We start from the raw sequence: 19,002 nt of genomic DNA, 5'->3' as shown, positions 1-19,002 counted from the left end.
GAAGAGGCTAAGCTACGTGCTAAGCTAGCTATAGTTGTTAGGCTAATTCTAACTTTATTAATATTTCTGCATATATTCAGCTGATGTTAGACTGAATCAGCCTAACACAGGCAGTCAGACACTGACATAATGCAGAATTTACATGTTTGAATGTTGTTACAGCGATGATCCGTGTACACACTTGTTTTCAGTGATGAATATGACATGTTAAGGTTGCCAGGAAGGCCGAGGCAGGGCTGGTGGACGGTCCGAGGACAAGCGGGTCAGTCTGAGGAAGACGAGCTGCAGCTTCCAGAGATGTGACTGGCTAGCTGTAGTACAGGTAAAATGCAGTTTCATGTTCACTGTTTTGTCTCAAGATATTACCGATAAAAAACATTTATTACAGGAATTCCACAGTATTCCAATAACCAACAATGGTAAACGAGACTGAAGTTAGCTTCCGATTCGCAATATGTGTAAAGGGCAATTCCACTGAATTTTTCGGAAACACCACATTAGACCAGGTCCTGACAAAAAACTACAACACTTGGACTCTTAAAACCTGGGTTAAAATATTCCACATACTATGCAGATTCAATAAAACATAGTGTCTGATTTGTGAAATCTTTATTCTATTTGTGAAAATGCAAATAAGGGTCATTTCATGACTTTTTTGGCATCTGGACCACATTACATCAGGTCCTGACAAAAAACTAAAACACTTAGACTCTTCAAATGTGGGCTAAAATATTCCACATACTATACCAGTTTTTTGTCAGTACCTGGTCTAATGTGGTGGTGTTTCCAAAAAATTCAGTGTAATTGCCCTTTACACATATTGCAGCCATAAGCTGCGGATCGGAAGCTAACTTCAGCCTCGTCAATGGTAACTGTTTTATGTATTATTTGTTGTTGTAACATAAATGTAATTTTATATTTGAGCTTGTTACCTACTGCTCTGTCTTCCATATGTTACTTGTTGCTTTGGCATCCAGACATTAGTTTTAGATATTACAGTAATATATTAACTTAGTCTCTGAACAAAGTTGGTAGACACAGACCTTCACTAAAAAATCTGATCTTTCACTTTTCACTTTGTTTTCCATCAGTTAGTAAAATGTGGCTCTATTTATCTAACCAATCTTTTGTATAATTTTGCAGAGACGTCTTGATGACATAAATGTGAAGGACCTAAGAAGACTCACATCCCAGCTCCTCAGAAGGAAACAAGGCTTGATTCCCAGTTGCTGTGTGGCTACTGAAGAGCAGTTTCCTGATCTGCACAGACACAACATTGGTTTTATCTTTGGTGTTTGATTCTTTTTTTTTTTCTTTCTAGTAAACCACAATTTAATAGCATTTCTGTGGAATCTATTGTTTACATGTTCGTTGATTGTATTGTTTCTTACTTATAACTTTGTGTTACTAATTAAGTAATTTGAGCTACTTTGTACACTTTGAAGCGTTTTTAAAATAAAGAAATTTAAATGCTTTTCCCCATTTATTCAATACATTCAAGTCATCTAAATAACTGCAGTAGGATGTGATCATACAGGAACAAGATAAAAGTTTATTACAATTTATGACTGTAATAAATACAGATCTAACAGTGTATAAACACAGCACAAATCCCACAGAGAAAAGTCTATGATCCACAAACAGAAGACACAACTATATACAAAAGATCAACCAACCTGCACCAAATTCACTACAGATGATGCCAGTCATATTCTTCACATTTGTGCATGTCAATAATTAGATGATAAGTTAGCCCCGCCCCTTGGTGACAGGAAGTGACCGTTCATAAGGCCTAAATAGCCTGAAGTGCAGTCTGGCTGCACTTTAGGTTGAGAGAGGCATGGGAAGGATGTTGGCAGGGGAGGCGGTGGCATTATGCCGAGCGGCGCCATGGTGCGAGGGCCTATATCACCGCTTGCGGTTTTAATTATTATTATTATTATTATTATTTTTATTCGGACACTTCGCGTGCTTTTTTGGAGGCCTGAACGTGCTCGAAAACTCACCAAATTTTGCGTACCCCCCCAAGGGAATACGAAAAATTTGATATTTTGAGGTGCTCCAGAATGTTTGGGCGAAACTGAATGAGAGCGCCACCTATTTTAGGTGCCCCGCCACTGCATGTCATTAATCTTTATGAACATTCATACACATGACCTACATGCTAGGGCGAAAAAAAAATCCTCTTAATGTCATGGTGAAATGTCGACAGGAAGGCGGCCATTTAAGGTCAAAGTCAATATTTTGGCGTTTTAGCACCTCGCATTTTAACGAACTCGTCCTAGAGCTTTTATCCCACTGAGCCACAAATTGTTCAGGATGTTCAGGAGGCATCTGTGATTAAATGTTGTGTTATTTCTTCTAATAGGAGACTTAGTTTACGAAGGGCGGGGCCTCAAAGTTTGATGTCTCGCCATGAAAAATTAAACGGATATAACTCCCACATAAAGCAACATTTCTGCACCAAATTTGCTAGATATGATGGCAGTCCTCTCCTACAGAGTTCTATATGTCAATATTTTGATTATGAAATAGCCACGCCCCCTGGAGGTCAAAAGTGTTGTTTTTTGCTCACACACCCATAACTCTGGCTTGGTGGACACCACATGGCCCAAATTCACTCAGGCATCAGAAAACATGTTGGTGAAGAGATCTGATAAAGGACGTTGCTCTACGCTGCACGGCGTGCCCGTGACGCCATGGCGAAGTTCCATGCGGCGGCGTGACATCATAAATCACTATAAAATTGTCAATTTTGATCTGAGCACCCTAAAACTTATAGGGATTAATAAGGGATCAGTCCTGAACAGATTAATGTGACCATTGCTGGTGTAGACCTAAGCCCCGCCCACTTACAACAGGAAGTGGTTTTTTCCACGTTTGAGGGTCATGCTTCTAAGCAAATGGTCCAAAACACTTGAGCCTCCTCCAAAACATGTCAAACCCTTTCATGATGCCACAATAAAAATCTCAAGTCGCTACGCTAAACGGGACATGGCGAATGGCGGTCCAACGCCATGAAACAGGAAGTACCTGTGACCAAGCCATGGAACCTTGGACCGCCACCATACTTGCCATGACTGATGACAGTAAGGCCCTGAACTAAGCCCCATTGAAACATTATGGAATAAATGGAGCATGTCTCCATAGCGCCCCCTACAAAATTTCAATCAATCAGCCCCGCCCACTACATGGACCGACATGGATAAAATTCAGCACAGTTGGAGAACCTTCCAGTACCTTCAAAAAAGTCTCTTGGACATATGGGCTAAATCCAACAGGAAGTCGGCCATTTTGAAAAAGGTGCCATTTTTGGGGTCATTTCTTTGCCATGCATTTTAAACAACTCCTCCTAGGGATATTGTCCAACTGACACCCAACTTGCACAGGATGCTCAGGGGGCATGTGTGATTTAAAGTTGTGCTATTTCTTCTAATAGAAGATTTAGTTTAGGAGGGGCGGGCCCTCAAAGTTTTATGTCTCATTAACAAAGACTTATTGCTAAAACTCCCACATAAAACAACATATCAGCACAGGAATCGACACATTTGATGCCAGTCCCATGATGAACAAAATCTAAAATGCAATGATATGACTATGAACTAGCCCCACCCCTTGGCAACAACAAGTGTCTGATATCATGAACCAGGAAGTACCTGTAACAAAGCCATGAAATTGTTGATCTTCACCATACTTGCCATGAGTCATGACAGTTATGTACTTAATAGAGTAACATTACAATATAGTGGAAAAGATAGTAAATGGCTCCATAGCGCCCCCTACAATATTTCAATCAATCAGCCCCGCCCACTGCATTGACTGACATTGATATGATTCGGCACAGTTGTAGAACCTTCCAGTACCTTGAAAAAAGTCTCTTGGACATATGGGCTAAATCAAACAGGAAGTCGGCCATTTTGAAAAAAGGTGTCATTTTTGGGGCAATTTCTGTCATTTTCTTTGTCATGCATTTTGAGAAGTTCCTTCTAAGAATTTTGTCCAACTTTAACCCAAATGAGTCAGGATGCTCAAGAGGCATGTGTGATTAAAAGTTGTGCTATTTCTTTTAATAGGGGATATCATTTAGGAGAGGCGGGGCAGCAAAGCAGCTGTGATGCAATTAAAAGGAAAACTGACATAACTCCCACAAAAAACAACCAACCTGCACCAAATTTGCTACAGATGATGCCAGTCATATCCTTTACATTTCTGCATGTCAATAATTAGATGATAAGTTAGCCCCGCCCCTTGGTGACAGGAAGTGACCCTTCATAAGGCCTAAATGGCCTGAAGTGCAGTCTGGCTGCACTTTAGGTTGAGAGAGGCATGGGAAGGATGTTGCCAGGGGAGGCGGTGGCATTATGCCGAGCGGCGCCATGGTGCGAGGGCCTATATCACCGCTTGCGGTTTTAATTATTAGGCCCGAGCACCTTGGCGGTGCGAAGGCCTATTGTAATTGCAGCGTTTATTATTATTATTAGGCCCGAGCACCTTGGCGGTGCGAAGGCCTATTGTAATTGCAGTGTTTATTATTATTATTATTATTATTATTATTTTTATTCGGACACTTCGCGTGCTTTTTTGGAGGCCTGAACGTGCTCGAAAACTCACCAAATTTTGCGTACCCCCCCAAGGGAATACGAAAAATTTGATATTTTGAGGTGCTCCAGAATGTTTGGGCGAAGCTGAATGAGAGCGCCACCTATTTTAGGTGCCCCGCCACTGCATGTCGTCAATCTTTATGAAACTTAATACACATGATCTACATGCTAGGGTGAACAAAAAATCCTCTTAATGTCATGGTGAAATGTCGACAAGAAGGCGGCCATTTTAGGTCAAAGTCAATATTTTGGCGTTTTAGCACCTCGCATTTTAACGAACTCGTCCTAGAGCTTTTATCCCACTGAGCCACAAATTGCTCAGGATGTTCAGGAGGCATGTGTGATTAAATGTTGTGTTATTTCTTCTAATAGGAGACTTAGTTTACGAGGGGCGGGGCCTCAAAGTTTGATGTCTCGCCATGAAAAATTAAACGGATATAACTCCCACATAAAGCAACATTTCTGCAACAAATTTGCTAGATATGATGGCAGTCCCCTCCTACAGAGTTCTATATGCCAATATTTTGATTATGAAATAGCCACGCCCCCTTGAGGTCAAAAGTGTTGTTTTTTGCTCACACACCCATAACTCTGGCTTGGTGGACACCACATGGCCCAAATTCACTCAGGCATCACAAAACATGTTGGTGAAGAGATCTGATAAAGGACGTTGCTCTACGCCGCACGGCGTGCCCGTGACGCCATGGCAAAGTTCCATGCGGCGGCGTGACATCATAAATCACTATAAAATTGTCAATTTTGATCTGATCACCCTAAAACTTATAGGGATTAATAAGGGATCAGTCCTGAACAGATTAATGTGACCATTGCTGGTCTAGACCTAAGCCCCGCCCACTTACTACAGGAAGTGGTTTTTTCCACGTTTGAGGGTCATGCTTCTAAGCAAATGGTCCCAAACACTTGAGACTCCTCCAAAACATGTCAAACCCTTTCATGATGCCACAATAAAAACCTCAAGTCGCTACGCTAAACGGGACATGGCGAATGGCGGTCCAACGCCATGAAACAGGAAGTACCTGTGACCAAGCCATGGAACCTTGGACCGCCACCATACTTGTCATGACTGATGACAGTAAGGCCCTGAACTAAGCCCCATTGAAACATTATGGAATAAATGGAGCATGTCTCCATAGCGCCCCCTACAAAATTTCAATCAATCAGCCCCGCCCACTACATGGACCGACATGGATAAAATTCAGCACAGTTGGAGAACCTTCCAGTACCTTCAAAAAAGTCTCTTGGACATATGGGCTAAATTCAACAGGAAGTCGGCCATTTTGAAAAAGGTGCCATTTTTGGGGTCATTTCTTTGCCATGCATTTTAAACAACTCCTCCTAGGGATATTGTCCAACTGACGCCCAACTTGCACAGGATGCTCAGGAGGCATGTGTGATGTAAAGTTGTGTTATTTCTTCTAATAGAAGATTTAGTTTAGGAGGGGCGGGCCCTCAAAGTTTGATGTCTCATTAACAAAGACTTATTGCTAAAACTCCCACATAAAACAACATATCAGCACAGGAATCGACATATTTGATGCCAGTCCCATGATGAACAAAATCTACAATGCAATAATACGACTATGAATTAGCCCCACCCCTTGGCAACAACAAGTGTCTGATATCATGAACCAGGAAGTACCTGTAACAAAGCCATGAAATTGTTGATCTTCACCATACTTGCCATGAGTCATGACAGTTATGTCCTTAATAGAGTAAAATTACAATATAGTGGAGAAGATAGTAAATGGCTCCATAGCGCCCCCTACAATATTTCAATCAATCAGCCCCGCCCACTACATTGACTGACATGGATAAAATTCAACACACTTGTAGACTCTTCGAACACCTTCAAAAAAGTCTCTTGGACATATGGGCTAAATCAAACAGGAAGTCGGCCATGTTGAAAAAGGTGTCATTTTTGGGGTCATTTCTGTCATTTTCTTTGCCATGCATTTTGATAAGTTCCTTCTAAGAATTTTGTCCAACTTTAACCCAAATGAGTCGGGATGCTCAAGAGGCATGTGTGATTAAAAACTGTGCTATTTCTTTTAATAGGGGATATCATTTAGGAGAGGCGGGGCAGCAAAGCAGATGTGATGCAATGAAAAGGAAAACTGAAATAACTCCCACAAAAAACAACCAACCTGCACCAAATTTGCTACAGATGATGCCAGTCATATTCTTCACATTTGTGCATGTCAATAATTAGATTATAAATTAGCCCCGCCCCTTGGTGACAGGAAGTGACCCTTCATAAGGCCTAAATGGCCTGAAGTGCAGTCTGGCTGCACTTTAGGTTGAGAGAGGCATGGGAAGGATGTTGGCAGGGGAGGCGGTGGCATTCTGCCGAGCGGCGCCATGGTGCGAGGGCCTATATCACCGCTTGCGGTTTTAATTATTATTATTATTATTAGGCCCGAGCACCTTGGCGGTGCGAAGGCCTATTGTAATTGTAGCGTTTCTTATTTTTATTCGGACACTTCGCGTGCTTTTTTGGAGGCCTGAACGTGCTCGAAAACTCACCAAATTTGGCGTACCCCCCCAAGGGAATACGAAAAATTTGATATTTTGAGGTGCTCCAGAATGTTTGGGCGAAACTGAACGAGAGCGCCACCTATTTTAGGTGCCCCGCCACTGCATGTCGTTAATCTTTATGAAAATTCATACACATGATCTACATGACAGGACAAACAAAAAATCCTCTTAATGTCATGGTGAAATGTCGACAGGAAGGCGGCCATTTTAGGTCAAAGTCAATATTTTGGCGTTTTAGCACCTCGCATTTTAACGAACTCGTCCTAGGGCTTTTATCCCACTGAGCCACAAATTGCTCAGGATGTTCAGGAGGCATGTGTGATTAAATGTTGTGTTATTTCTTCTAATAGGAGACTTAGTTTACGAGGGGCGGGGCCTCAAAGTTTGATGTCTCGCCATGAAAAATTAAACGGATATAACTCCCACATAAAGCAACATTTCTGCACCAAATTTGCTAGATATGATGGCAGTCCCCTCCTACAGAGTTCTATATGTCAATATTTTGATTATGAAATAGCCACGCCCCCTGGAGGTCAAAAGTGTTGTTTTTTGCTCACACACCCATAACTCTGGCTTGGTGGACACCACATGGCCCAAATTCACTCAGGCATCACAAAACATGTTGGTGAAGAGATCTGATAAAGGACGTTGCTCTACGCTGCACGGCATGCCCGTGACGCCATGGCGAAGTTCCATGCGGCGGCGTGACATCATAAATCACTATAAAATTCTCAATTTTGATCTGATCACCCTAAAACTTATAGGGATTAATAAGGGATCAGTCCTGAACAGATTAATGTGACCATTGCTGGTGTAGACCTAAGCCCCGCCCACTTACAACAGGAAGTGGTTTTTTCCACGTTTGAGGGTCATGCTTCTAAGCAAATGGTCCAAAACACTTGAGCCTCCTCCAAAACATGTCAAACCCATTCATGATGCCACAATAAAAACCTCAAGTTGCTACGCTAAACGGGATATGGCGAATGGCGGTCCAACGCCATGAAACAGGAAGTACCTGTGACCAAGCCATGGAACCTTGGACCGCCATCAAACTTGCCATGACTGATGACAGTAAGGCCCTGAACTAAGCCCCATTGAAACATTATGGAATAAATGGAGCATGTCTCCATAGCGCCCCCTACAATATTTCAATCAATCAGCCCCGCCCACTACATTGATCGACATGGATAAAATTCAGCACAGTTGGAGAACCTGCCAGTACCTTCAAAAAAGTCTCTTGGACATATGGGCTAAATTCAACAGGAAGTCGGCCATTTTGAAAAAGGTGCCATTTTTGGGGTCATTTCTTTGCCATGCATTTTAAACAACTCCTCCTAGGGATATTGTCCAACTGACACCCAACTTGCACAGGATGCTCAGGAGGCATGTGTGATGTAAAGTTGTGTTATTTCTTCTAATAGAAGATTTAGTTTAGGAGGGGCGGGCCCTCAAAGTTTTATGTCTCATTAACAATGACTTATTGCTAAAACTCCCACATAAAACAACATATCAGCACAGGAATCGACACATTTGATGCCAGTCCCATGATGAACAAAATATGCAATGCAATAATGGGACTATGAATTAGCCCCACCCCTTGGCAACAACAAGTGTCTGATATCATGAACCAGGAAGTACCTGTAACAAAGCCATGAAACCTTTGATCTTCACCATACTTGCCATGAGTCATGAAAGTTATGCCCTTAATAGAGTAAAATTAAAATATAGTGGAGAAGATAGTAAATGGCTCCATAGCGCCCCCTACAATATTTTAATTAATCAGCCCCGCCCACTACATTGACTGACATGGATATGATTCGGGAAACTTGTAGACCCTCCCAGTACCTTCAAAAAAGTCTCTTGGACATATGGGCTAAATCCAACAGGAAGTCGGCCATTTTGAAAAGGGTGCCATTTTTGGGGTCATTTCTGTCATTTTCTTTGCCATGCATTTGGAGGAACTTGTCCTAAGAATTTTGTCCAACTTTAACCCAAATGAGTCAGGATGCTCAAGAGACATGTGTGATTAAAAGTTGTGCTATTTCTTTTAATAGGGGATATCGTTTAGGAGAGGCGGGGCAGCAAAGCAGATGTGATGCAATGAAAAGGAAAACTGACATAACTCCCACAAAAAACAACCAACCTGCACCAAATTTGCTACAGATGATGCCAGTCATATCCTTCACATTTCTGTATGTCAATAATTAGATTATAAATTAGCCCCGCCCCTTGGTGACAGTAAGTCACCGTTCATAAGGTCTAAATGGCCTGAAGTGAAGTCTGGCTGCACTTTAGGTTGAGAGAGGCATGGGAAGGATGTTGCCAGGGGAGGCGGTGGCATTATGCCGAGTGGCGCCATGGTGCGAGGGCCTATATCACCGCTTGCGGTTTTAATTATTATTATTCTCCTAATAAATGAATTGCTTTTTTGGAGGCCTGAACATGCTCGAAAACTCACCAAATTTTGCGTACCCCCCCAAGGGAATGCGAAAAATTTGATATTTTGAGGTGCTCCAGAATGTTTGGGCGAAACTGAACGAGAGCGCCACCTATTTTAGGTGCCCCACCACTGCATGTCATTAATCTTTATGAAAATTCATACACATGATCTACATGCTAGGGCGAACAAAAAATCCTCTTAATGTCATGGTGAAATGTCGACAGGAAGGCGGCCATTTTAGGTCAAAGTCAATATTTTGGCGTTTTAGCACCTCGCATTTTAACGAACTCGTCCTAGAGCTTTTATCCCACTGAGCCACAAATTGCTCAGGATGTTCAGGAGGCATGTGTGATTAAATGTTGTGTTATTTCTTCTAATAGGAGACTTAGTTTACGAGGGGCGGGGCCTCAAAATTTGATGTCTCGCCAGGAAAAATTAAACGGATATAACTCCCACATAAAGCAACATTTCTGCACCAAATTTGCTAGATATGATGGCAGTCCCCTCCTACAGAGTTCTATATGTCAATATTTTGATTATGAAATAGCCACGCCCCCTGGAGGTCAAAAGTGTTGTTTTTTGCTCACACACCCATAACTCTGGCTTGGTGGACACCACATGGCCCTAATTCACTCAGGCATCACAAAACATGTTGGTGAAGACATCTGATAAAGGACGTTGCTCTACGCTGCACGGCGTGCCCGTGACGCCATGGCGAAGTTCCATGCGGCGGCGTGACATCATAAATCACTATAAAATTGTCAATTTTGATCTGATCACCCTAAAACTTATAGGGATTAATAAGAGATCAGTCCTGAACAGATTACTGTGACCATTGCTGGTGTCGACCTAAGCCCCGCCCACTTACAACAGGAAGTGTTTTTTTGCACGTTTGAGGGTCATGCTTCTAAGCAAATGGTCCAAAACACTTGAGCCTCCTCCAAAACATGTCAAACCCTTTCATGATGCCACAATAAAAACCTCAAGTTGCTACGCTAAACGGGACATGGCGAATGGCGGTCCAACGCCATGAAACAGGAAGTACCTGTGACCAAGCCATGGAACCTTGGACCGCAACCATACTTGCCATGACTGATGACAGTAAGGCCCTGAACTAAGCCCCATTGAAACATAATGGAATACATGGAGCATGTCTCTATAGCGCCCCCTACAAAATTTCAATCAATCAGCCCCGCCCACTACATGGACCGACATGGATAAAATTCAGCAAAGTTGGAGAACCTTCCAGTACCTTCAAAAAAGTCTCTTGGACATATGGGCTAAATTCAACAGGAAGTCGGCCATTTTGAAAAAGGCGCCATTTTTGGGGTCATTTCTTTGCCATGCATTTTAAACAACTCCTCCTAGGGATATTGTCCAACTGACACCCAACTTGCACATGATGCTCAGGAGGCATGTGTGATTTAAAGTTGTGTTATTTCTTCTAATAGAAGATTTAGTTTAGGAGGGGCGGGCCCTCAAAGTTTGATGTCTTATTAACAAAGACTTATTGCTAAACCTCCCACATAAAACAACATATCAGCACAGGAATCGCCACATTTGATGCCAGTCCCATGATGAACAAAATCTACAATGCAATAATGGGACTATGAATTAGCCCCACCCCTTGGCAACAACAAGTGTCTGATATCGTGAACCAGGAAGTACATGTAACAAAGCCATGAAACCTTTGATCTTCACCATACTTGCCAGGACTTATGACAGTAAAGTCCTTAATAGAGTAAAATTACAATATAGTGGAGAAGATAGTAAATGGCTCCATAGCGCCCCCTACAATATTTTAATTAATTAGCCCCGCCCACTACATTGACTGACATGGTTATGATTCGGGAAACTTGTAGACGCTCCCAGTACCTTCAAAAAAGTCTCTTGGACATATGGGCTAAATCAAACAGGGAGTCGGCCATTTTGAAAAAGGTGCCATTTTTGGGGTCATTTCTGTCATTTTCTTTGCCATGTTTTTTGAGGAACTTCTCCTAAGAATTTTGTCCAACTTTAACCCAAATGAGTCAGGATGCTCAAGAAGCATGTGTGATTAGAAGTTGTGCTATTTCTTTTAATAGGGGATATCGTTTAGGAGAGGCGGGGCAGCAAAGCAGATGTGATGCAACAAAAAGAAAAACTGACATAAATCCCCCAAAAAACAACCAACCTGCACCAAATTTGCTACAGATGATGCCAGTCATATCCTTCACATTTGTGCATGTCAATAATTAGATGATAAGTTAGCCCCGCCCCTTGGTGACAGGAAGTGACCCTTCATAAAACCTAAATGGTCTGAAGTGCAGTCTGGCTGCACTTTAGGTTGAGAGAGGCATGGGAAGGATGTTGCCAGGGGAGGCGGTGGCATGATGCCGAGCGGCGCCATGGTGCGAGGGCCTATATCACCGCCTGCGGTTTTAATTATTATTATTTTTATTCGGACACTTCGCGTGCTTTTTTGGAGGCCTGAACGTGCTCGAAAACTCACCAAATTTTGCGTACCCCCCCAAGGGAATACGAAAAATTTGATATTTTGAGGTGCTCCAGAATGTTTGGGCGAAACTGAACGAGAGCGCCACCTATTTTAGGTGCCCCGCCACTGCATGTCATCAATCTTTATGAAAATTCATACACATGATCTACATGACAGGGCGAACAAAAAATCCTCTTAATGTCATGGTGAAATGTCGACAGGAAGGCGGCCATTTTAGGTCAAAGTCAATATTTTGGCGTTTTAGCACCTCGCATTTTAACGAACTCGTCCTAGGGCTTTTATCCCACTGAGCCACAAATTGCTGAGGATGTTCAGGAGGCATGTGTGATTAAATGTTGTGTTATTTCTTCTAATAGGAGACTTAGTTTACGAGGGGCAGGGCCTCAAAGTTTGATGTCTCGCCATGAAAAATTAAACGGATATAACTCCCACATAAAGCAACATTTCTGCACCAAATTTGCTAGATATGATGGCAGTCCCCTCCTACAGAGTTCTATATGTCAATATTTTGATTATGAAATAGCCACGCCCCCTGGAGGTCGAAAGTGTTGTTTTTTGCTCACACACCCATAACTCTGGCTTGGTAGACACCACATGGCCCAAATTCACTCAGGCATCACAAAACATGTTGGTGAAGAGATCTGATAAAGGACGTTGCTCTGCGCTGCACGGCGTGCCTGTGACGCCATGGCGAAGTTCTATGCGGCGGCGTGACATCATAAATCACTATAAAATTGTCAATTTTGATCTGATCACCCTAAAACTTATAGGGATTAATAAGGGATCAGTCCTGAAAAGATTATTGTGACCATTGCTGGTCTAGACCTAAGCTCCGCCCACTTACAACAGGAAGTGGTTTTTTCCACGTTTGAGGGTCATGCTTCTAAGCAAATGGTCCCAAACACTTGAGACTCCTCCAAAACATGTCAAACCCTTTCATGATGCCACAATAAAAACCTCAAGTCGCTACGCTAAACGGGACATGGCGAATGGCGGTCCAACGCCATGAAACAGGAAGTACCTGTGACCAAGCCATGGAACCTTGGACCGCCACCAAACTTGCCATGACTGATGACAGTAAGGCCCTGAACGAAGCCCCATTGAAACATTATGGAATAAATGCAGCATGCCTCCATAGCGCCCCCTACAAAATTTCAATCAATCAGCCCCGCCCACTACATTGATCGACATGGATACAATTCAGCACAGTTGGAGAACCTACCAGTACCTTCAAAAAAGTCTCTTGGACATATGGGCTAAATTCAACAGGAAGTCGGCCATTTTGAAAAAGGTGCCATTTTTGGGGTCATTTCTTTGCCATGCATTTTAAACAACTCCTCCTAGGGATATTGTCCAACTGACACCCAACTTGCACAGGATGCTCAGGAGGCATGTGTGATTTAAAGTTGTGTTATTTCTTCTAATAGAAGATTTAGTTTAGGAGGGGCGGGCCCTCAAAGTTTTATGTCTCATTAACAAAGACTTATTGCTAAAACTCCCACATAAAACAACATGTCAGCACAGGAATCGACACATTTGATGCCAGTCCCATGATGAACAAAATCTACAATGCAATAATATGACTATGAATTAGCCCCACCCCTTGGCAACAACAAGTGTCTGATATCATGAACCAGAAAGTACCTGTAACAAAGCCATGAAATTGTTGATCTTCACCATACTTGCCATGAGTCATGACAGTTATGTACTTAATAGAAAAAAATTACAACATAGTGGAAACGATAGTAAATGGCTCCATAGCGCCCCCTACAATATTTCAATCAATCAGCCCCGCCCACTACATTGACTGACATGGATAAAATTCAGCACACTTATAGACCCTCCCAGTACCTTCAAAAAAGTCTCTTGGATATATGGGCTAAATCCAACAGGAAGTCGGCCATTTTGAAAAGGGTGCCATTTTTGGGGTCATTTCTGTCATTTTCTTTGCCATGCATTTTCAGGAACTTGTCCTAAGAATTTTGTCCAACTTTAACCCAAATGAGTCAGGATGCTCAAGAAGCATGTGTGATTAAAAGTTGTGCTATTTCTTTTAATAGGGGATATCGTTTAGGAGAGGCGGGGCAGCAAAGCAGATGTGATGCAATGAAAAGGAAAACAGACATAACTCCCACAAAAAACAACCAACCTGCACCAAATTTGCTACAGATGATGCCAGGCATATCCTTCACATTTGTGCATGTCAATAATTAGATGATAAGTTAGCCCCGCCCCTTGGTGACAGGAAGTGACCGTTCATAAGGCCTAAATGGCCTGAAGTGCAGTCTGGCTGCACTTTAGGTTGAGAGAGGCATGGGAAGGATCTTGCCAGGGGAGGCGGTGGCATTCTGCCGAGCGGCGCCATGGTGCGAGGGCCTATATCACCGCTTGCGGTTTTAATTCTTATTGTTATTGTCTCTTTATTAGAAATATCTGTCAGCAGTGACATTAAATACAGATTTTTCTGTAGTTTTATGCTTTGACCGGTTTTCATCCTCTTCTCTTGACCCTCGAGATCAGAGTGAGGGTCAGAAAAACAGGCATGTCCACCGGGTGTAGGACACGTGAATAGGACAGATGGTTCATCTCTGATCGGCGCCTCCTTCGAGGAGGACAGGTGGGCTGGGGGCTGAGGAGTCGGGGTTCACAGGTGGAGTTGGAAGGAGATGTGGAGTTAGAAGGATGTGTTTGAGGAGTTGGCATTTCTAAAGGTCGAGACCTATGCTGATTCAGCCAGGGATGCAGAGTAGAAGTGGCAGCGCAGGATGCTACTCTGTCTGTGTGTGTTTGTGTAATCTGACATGTCTTTTCTCACAAAGGAAACTAGGATATTTCTTATTTCATTATGCAGTTTTACACTTAGTCAGTAAATTGTTCTGCATTCACTAAATTCATGTCATTTATACCATAAATATACTCATATGTGCGGACATTTGTGTATTAGATTCTCTGATCTGTCTGGGCATGCTGCCCATCTCTCTGTGACACACCAGGTTTGACATGTGTCTCTGGGTATCTAGCAAAGGATGGCAAGATGAAAAAGCAGTTTACACATGGATGTTTTAATTCACAAAAAGACTCTTACACACATACTGGTTTACAAAGACACACCCAGTTGCTGATACAGGGCTTCACCGGACATCTATACATAAAGTAAGCATATGCTCAGCGAGATAAAAGCAAAGGAAATTTGAATTGTGGGTTAAATAGAGCTCATGACATGGTGTTGCTAATCAGTTCCTGTCATTCCCACCCTTGAGTGCCAGATAAATATAGGGAGGGTTATCCTCTCTGATATGGCTGGAACACCTTTACCTCTGAGCTTTCTAACTGTGTCTCAGGAGCATGCTCAAATCCAAACTGAGTAATTCAACGCAACAGTGCAGTCTCATAAAATCCTCCAATTTAACTCTGTTAATGTGCTCTTATGAGAAGTTAAGGCTTTGTTGTTGTTCTACGCTAGAAATCCCAGCAGCAGTTCTTCCTCCTTGCTTGCAGGAAGCTTTTTCCGTCCAGCTCAGGAGTCTTCAGACTGTTGAGAAAACAAATGGTCCACACGTTGGGACCTCAGTTTTCTTCTGCTCAAGCAAACTCTTCAAAGCATCACCAACCAGCAGCACAGCAAGGCTCTCTCCACAGGGGAGGGATTTTATTTAGATTTACAGTTTAGGAAGTGATGATGGATAAGTTATTTGAATTGAACCTACAGCATGTAGATGTAAATAAAAACTATGCATATTCTTCTATCTGTTAAATATGTTGTATTCTGACTGCACTTTGATTAACATTCCTGCATCTTAACTCAGTTTTTTTGTGTGTTCATGTCTGCAGGCTCACCTGGTTGCTGCCTTTGAGAAGAGTCTCAGTAACATGACCTGTCGGCTGCAAAGCCTCACCATGACTGCTGAACAAAAGGTGCTAAAGTTTAGTCACCAACTGCTAATATGTTGCACATAAATCCCTTGAAGACTGCAACAAAGAAATGATTAAAAATGGTCAGCTGTGACTTTTAATAACGCACTTTAATGTAACAAAGGTTAAGGGATTTTCTGTTTTTGCATCATAAAAGGTTTTATGACAAATTGATTTGTTTCCACAGTATTTCTCTAACATGACTGCTTACATGAACGACCCATGGCTTTCTTAAACATTTTTTTCATTCAAAACTCCTCCAGCATTTATCAGCTGATTGAGACATATAGGAGAGCTGACAAACTGATCACACTTCCATATCAATATGTTCAAAGATGTGTTCCTATCAGAAATTATGGATGCATTCTCTTTTCATACACATATGGTATACACAGAAGGCTGACAAGACCTGGCAGCGTTTTAATCCTCTATAAATTAAAGCAGGCTGGGATCTGGTGGGATGCCTAAGTCAAACAAGGCCATTCTGACTTTTAATTAAAGCAGAAACCCTATCTGCAGCCCTTAGAGGGTTTAGGAAGAAGCCGAAATAGCAGCATCCTTCTATCTTATCGACTCACTTCAACAGAGAGTGGAGATTATTTTACTGTTAGCAGGTGTTGCTGGCCCTCAAACAAATCTGCAAACTCCTCGCTTCCTCAAAATACCCTCAACCAGTTTTTTCTCTCATTCCTTTCCACTAAAGCTTTGTCAGTGCCAAATTTAGGGATTTGTTCACATTGATGGAGCTGATGTCTTCCAACAGACTTGGGTGTTTTATCCCTTAAAAATAGCCCCCCCCCCATCTGGTCATCCGTTCCGGTGCATTTGTTTCATTTGGACTACAAAGGTTACATTTCCTCCAAGGTAGCATTTATTTCTATGTACAATGACTTTAACTCCTTTTTGTCGCTGCAGGAGTCGGAATTGGCTGAGCTGAGGGAAACAATAGAGATGCTGAAAACTCAGAATACAGACGCACAAACAGCCATCCAGGTGGCACTAAATGGCCCAGACCACCTACACAAAGGTAATGAACATATCTTCAGGCGCCCTGTACTAGGATTCTCTGAAGGGATCACGTTTTAATTCCTGGATATGTTTTATCTTAACTGGCTCAGAAGGAAATTGAATCCCTGTTACTTGAAGTATTTATTCTTTAACAGTCAGTTTAGATTGATTAGTCAAGGAAACAAGCTCTGTCTTATGTATAACTGAATTTAAATTATACCTTTAAGTGCCCCCAGTGCAGATATGCAAGCTAAGCTCAGTACCGCATTGCGAAACCTCAAGCAGAAACCTGCACCAACTATCTACTTGTCTTTTTCTTCTGCAGACCTGCGAATTAGACGGCAGCACTCATCAGAAAGTATGTCCAGTATTAACAGCGCAGCCAGTCACTCCAGTATGGGCAGCCTGGGCAAGGATGCAGAGGACAAAAAGAAGAAGAAAAAGAGCTGGGTAAGTGAAGAAAGATGAGTCGGAGATTAAAAATGTAAGAGGAAGCAGAGTCTGGAATCGTTCCTGATATGCTGGAAAAAAGAAAAAGAAACCCATCAGCCTATGTTTATGATTTTTCACCCAAAATTTCGCAGAGTGATAATACTCCAGAAGACTTGTGGATTTTCTTCCTTCACTTTAGGATTCCTACAGATCATGCACCATAAGTGCCTTAATATCTGGCCCCTTCCTGAGTCATATTTCTACACTCATTTCATATTTCTACACTGAGATCATTTTTGTTAAATGTGGATCTGAGTATGAATAATTCTTGGCATGAAAGCTACTTTAGATGCAGCTAAATTGAATTATACCCACATTAACGGATTAAATGTCTTCTTTGCATATGCAAATGATATTTTTCTGAATATATCAAATGATTCCACTAATTTTCGTAAATATTCTAAATGCATTGAGCACTCTTTACATGGTTGCATGAGCTTAAGAGCTCCTTGTTTAGTTCCACATCATTTCCACCCTATTGCAATTATGCTTTTCTATTTTTTACATGTTAAAGTGGGAGTTTGCAGACTAAAGTGCATCAGACAGTGAATAAATGTGAAACTCACATGTAATCGAATCACAATGTGCCTTCCCAATCTCTCGCATGCTTTTGATGCTTAGGTTTGACTGTTCATAAATATCTGAAACCTACTGTATGCTGTAGGGCTGTGACGATATGCTTTTGTCACGATTCGATTCGATTCTGATTTTTTTGGGTGCCGATTCGAATTAAATTGCAGTTCTCACAATTCTCCGATATTGCTGATTTTTGTAGATTAAAAACAAAAAAATGTATAAAACTTTTTTTTTTTTGCTTCTCATTTTTCTTTATTTCAATAAGAACAACGCAGTAACACAACGCAGTAGCCAGACCATCATTCTGCTGCTATAATGCCCAAAAAGACTAGTAAAAAGATCAATAAAAAAAACACTAAAAATGACAAAAAAATGTTTACAGTGCATTCCTTTTATTTATTTGAAAAAAAAGATTTTTTTTTTTTAACAAAAAAAATCCATTTTAAAATTGTGAAGAAAAAAATCACAACTTCCGATTTTTCCAATTTGATTTTCCGACCCTAGTATGCTGTATACTGTCCTTCCTCAGAGTCTGCCATCGTGACACTGTTGCTAGGTTACACAGTTAGGATTGTTTAATCAGGAGCTAATGGCTGAGAGAACTTCTAGCTGAGTCAACTATGCAGCTATTGTTGTTTGAGGCACATCTACTTCACAAAAGCAGGCAAACGAAGCTGAAAAGACATGGCGTGGTCACTTCCATCTTCAATGCGGTGGTTCTGCTTAAGCAACAGTTCAGTGGCTGCTCGTGTGCTTGGTGAATTTGTCTTTGAACAGTTGCTAATTCATCATTATTCAGATACCATAACCAGAGTAAGCAGCTTGATATACAACTTCCCCAAACATCTTTATTTTCAGGAAAACATAGTTCCTATTTTACTTCAGACAATAATGGTAATAAATTGGAAAGAATCCCCGCA

General features: G+C 41.8%; 1 protein-coding gene across 6 annotated transcripts in view; it reads left to right on the top strand.

Moving 5' to 3' along the window:
• The window catches only part of nav3 (neuron navigator 3), a gene marked incomplete at its 5' end in the record, with an annotated part of 209,255 nt that overhangs the window by 172,568 nt on the left and 17,685 nt on the right, over positions 1-19,002 (top strand). For all 6 annotated transcript variants that reach the window (XM_079263304.1, XM_079263306.1, XM_079263303.1 and 3 more), the window contains 3 exons: positions 15,926-16,009; positions 16,922-17,033; positions 17,340-17,464. In XM_079263304.1, the coding sequence (XP_079119430.1) occupies positions 15,926-16,009; positions 16,922-17,033; positions 17,340-17,464 (321 nt within the window). The remainder of the gene's footprint in view (positions 1-15,925; positions 16,010-16,921; positions 17,034-17,339; positions 17,465-19,002) is intronic.

The sequence above is a fragment of the Telmatherina bonti genome (assembly GCF_933228915.1).
Source record: "Telmatherina bonti genome assembly, chromosome: 23".
In the NCBI taxonomy this organism is placed as follows: Eukaryota; Metazoa; Chordata; class Actinopteri; order Atheriniformes; family Telmatherinidae; genus Telmatherina; species Telmatherina bonti.
The sequence above is the reverse complement of the archived record's forward strand: the minus strand, read 5'-3'. Positions and strand labels throughout refer to the sequence as shown.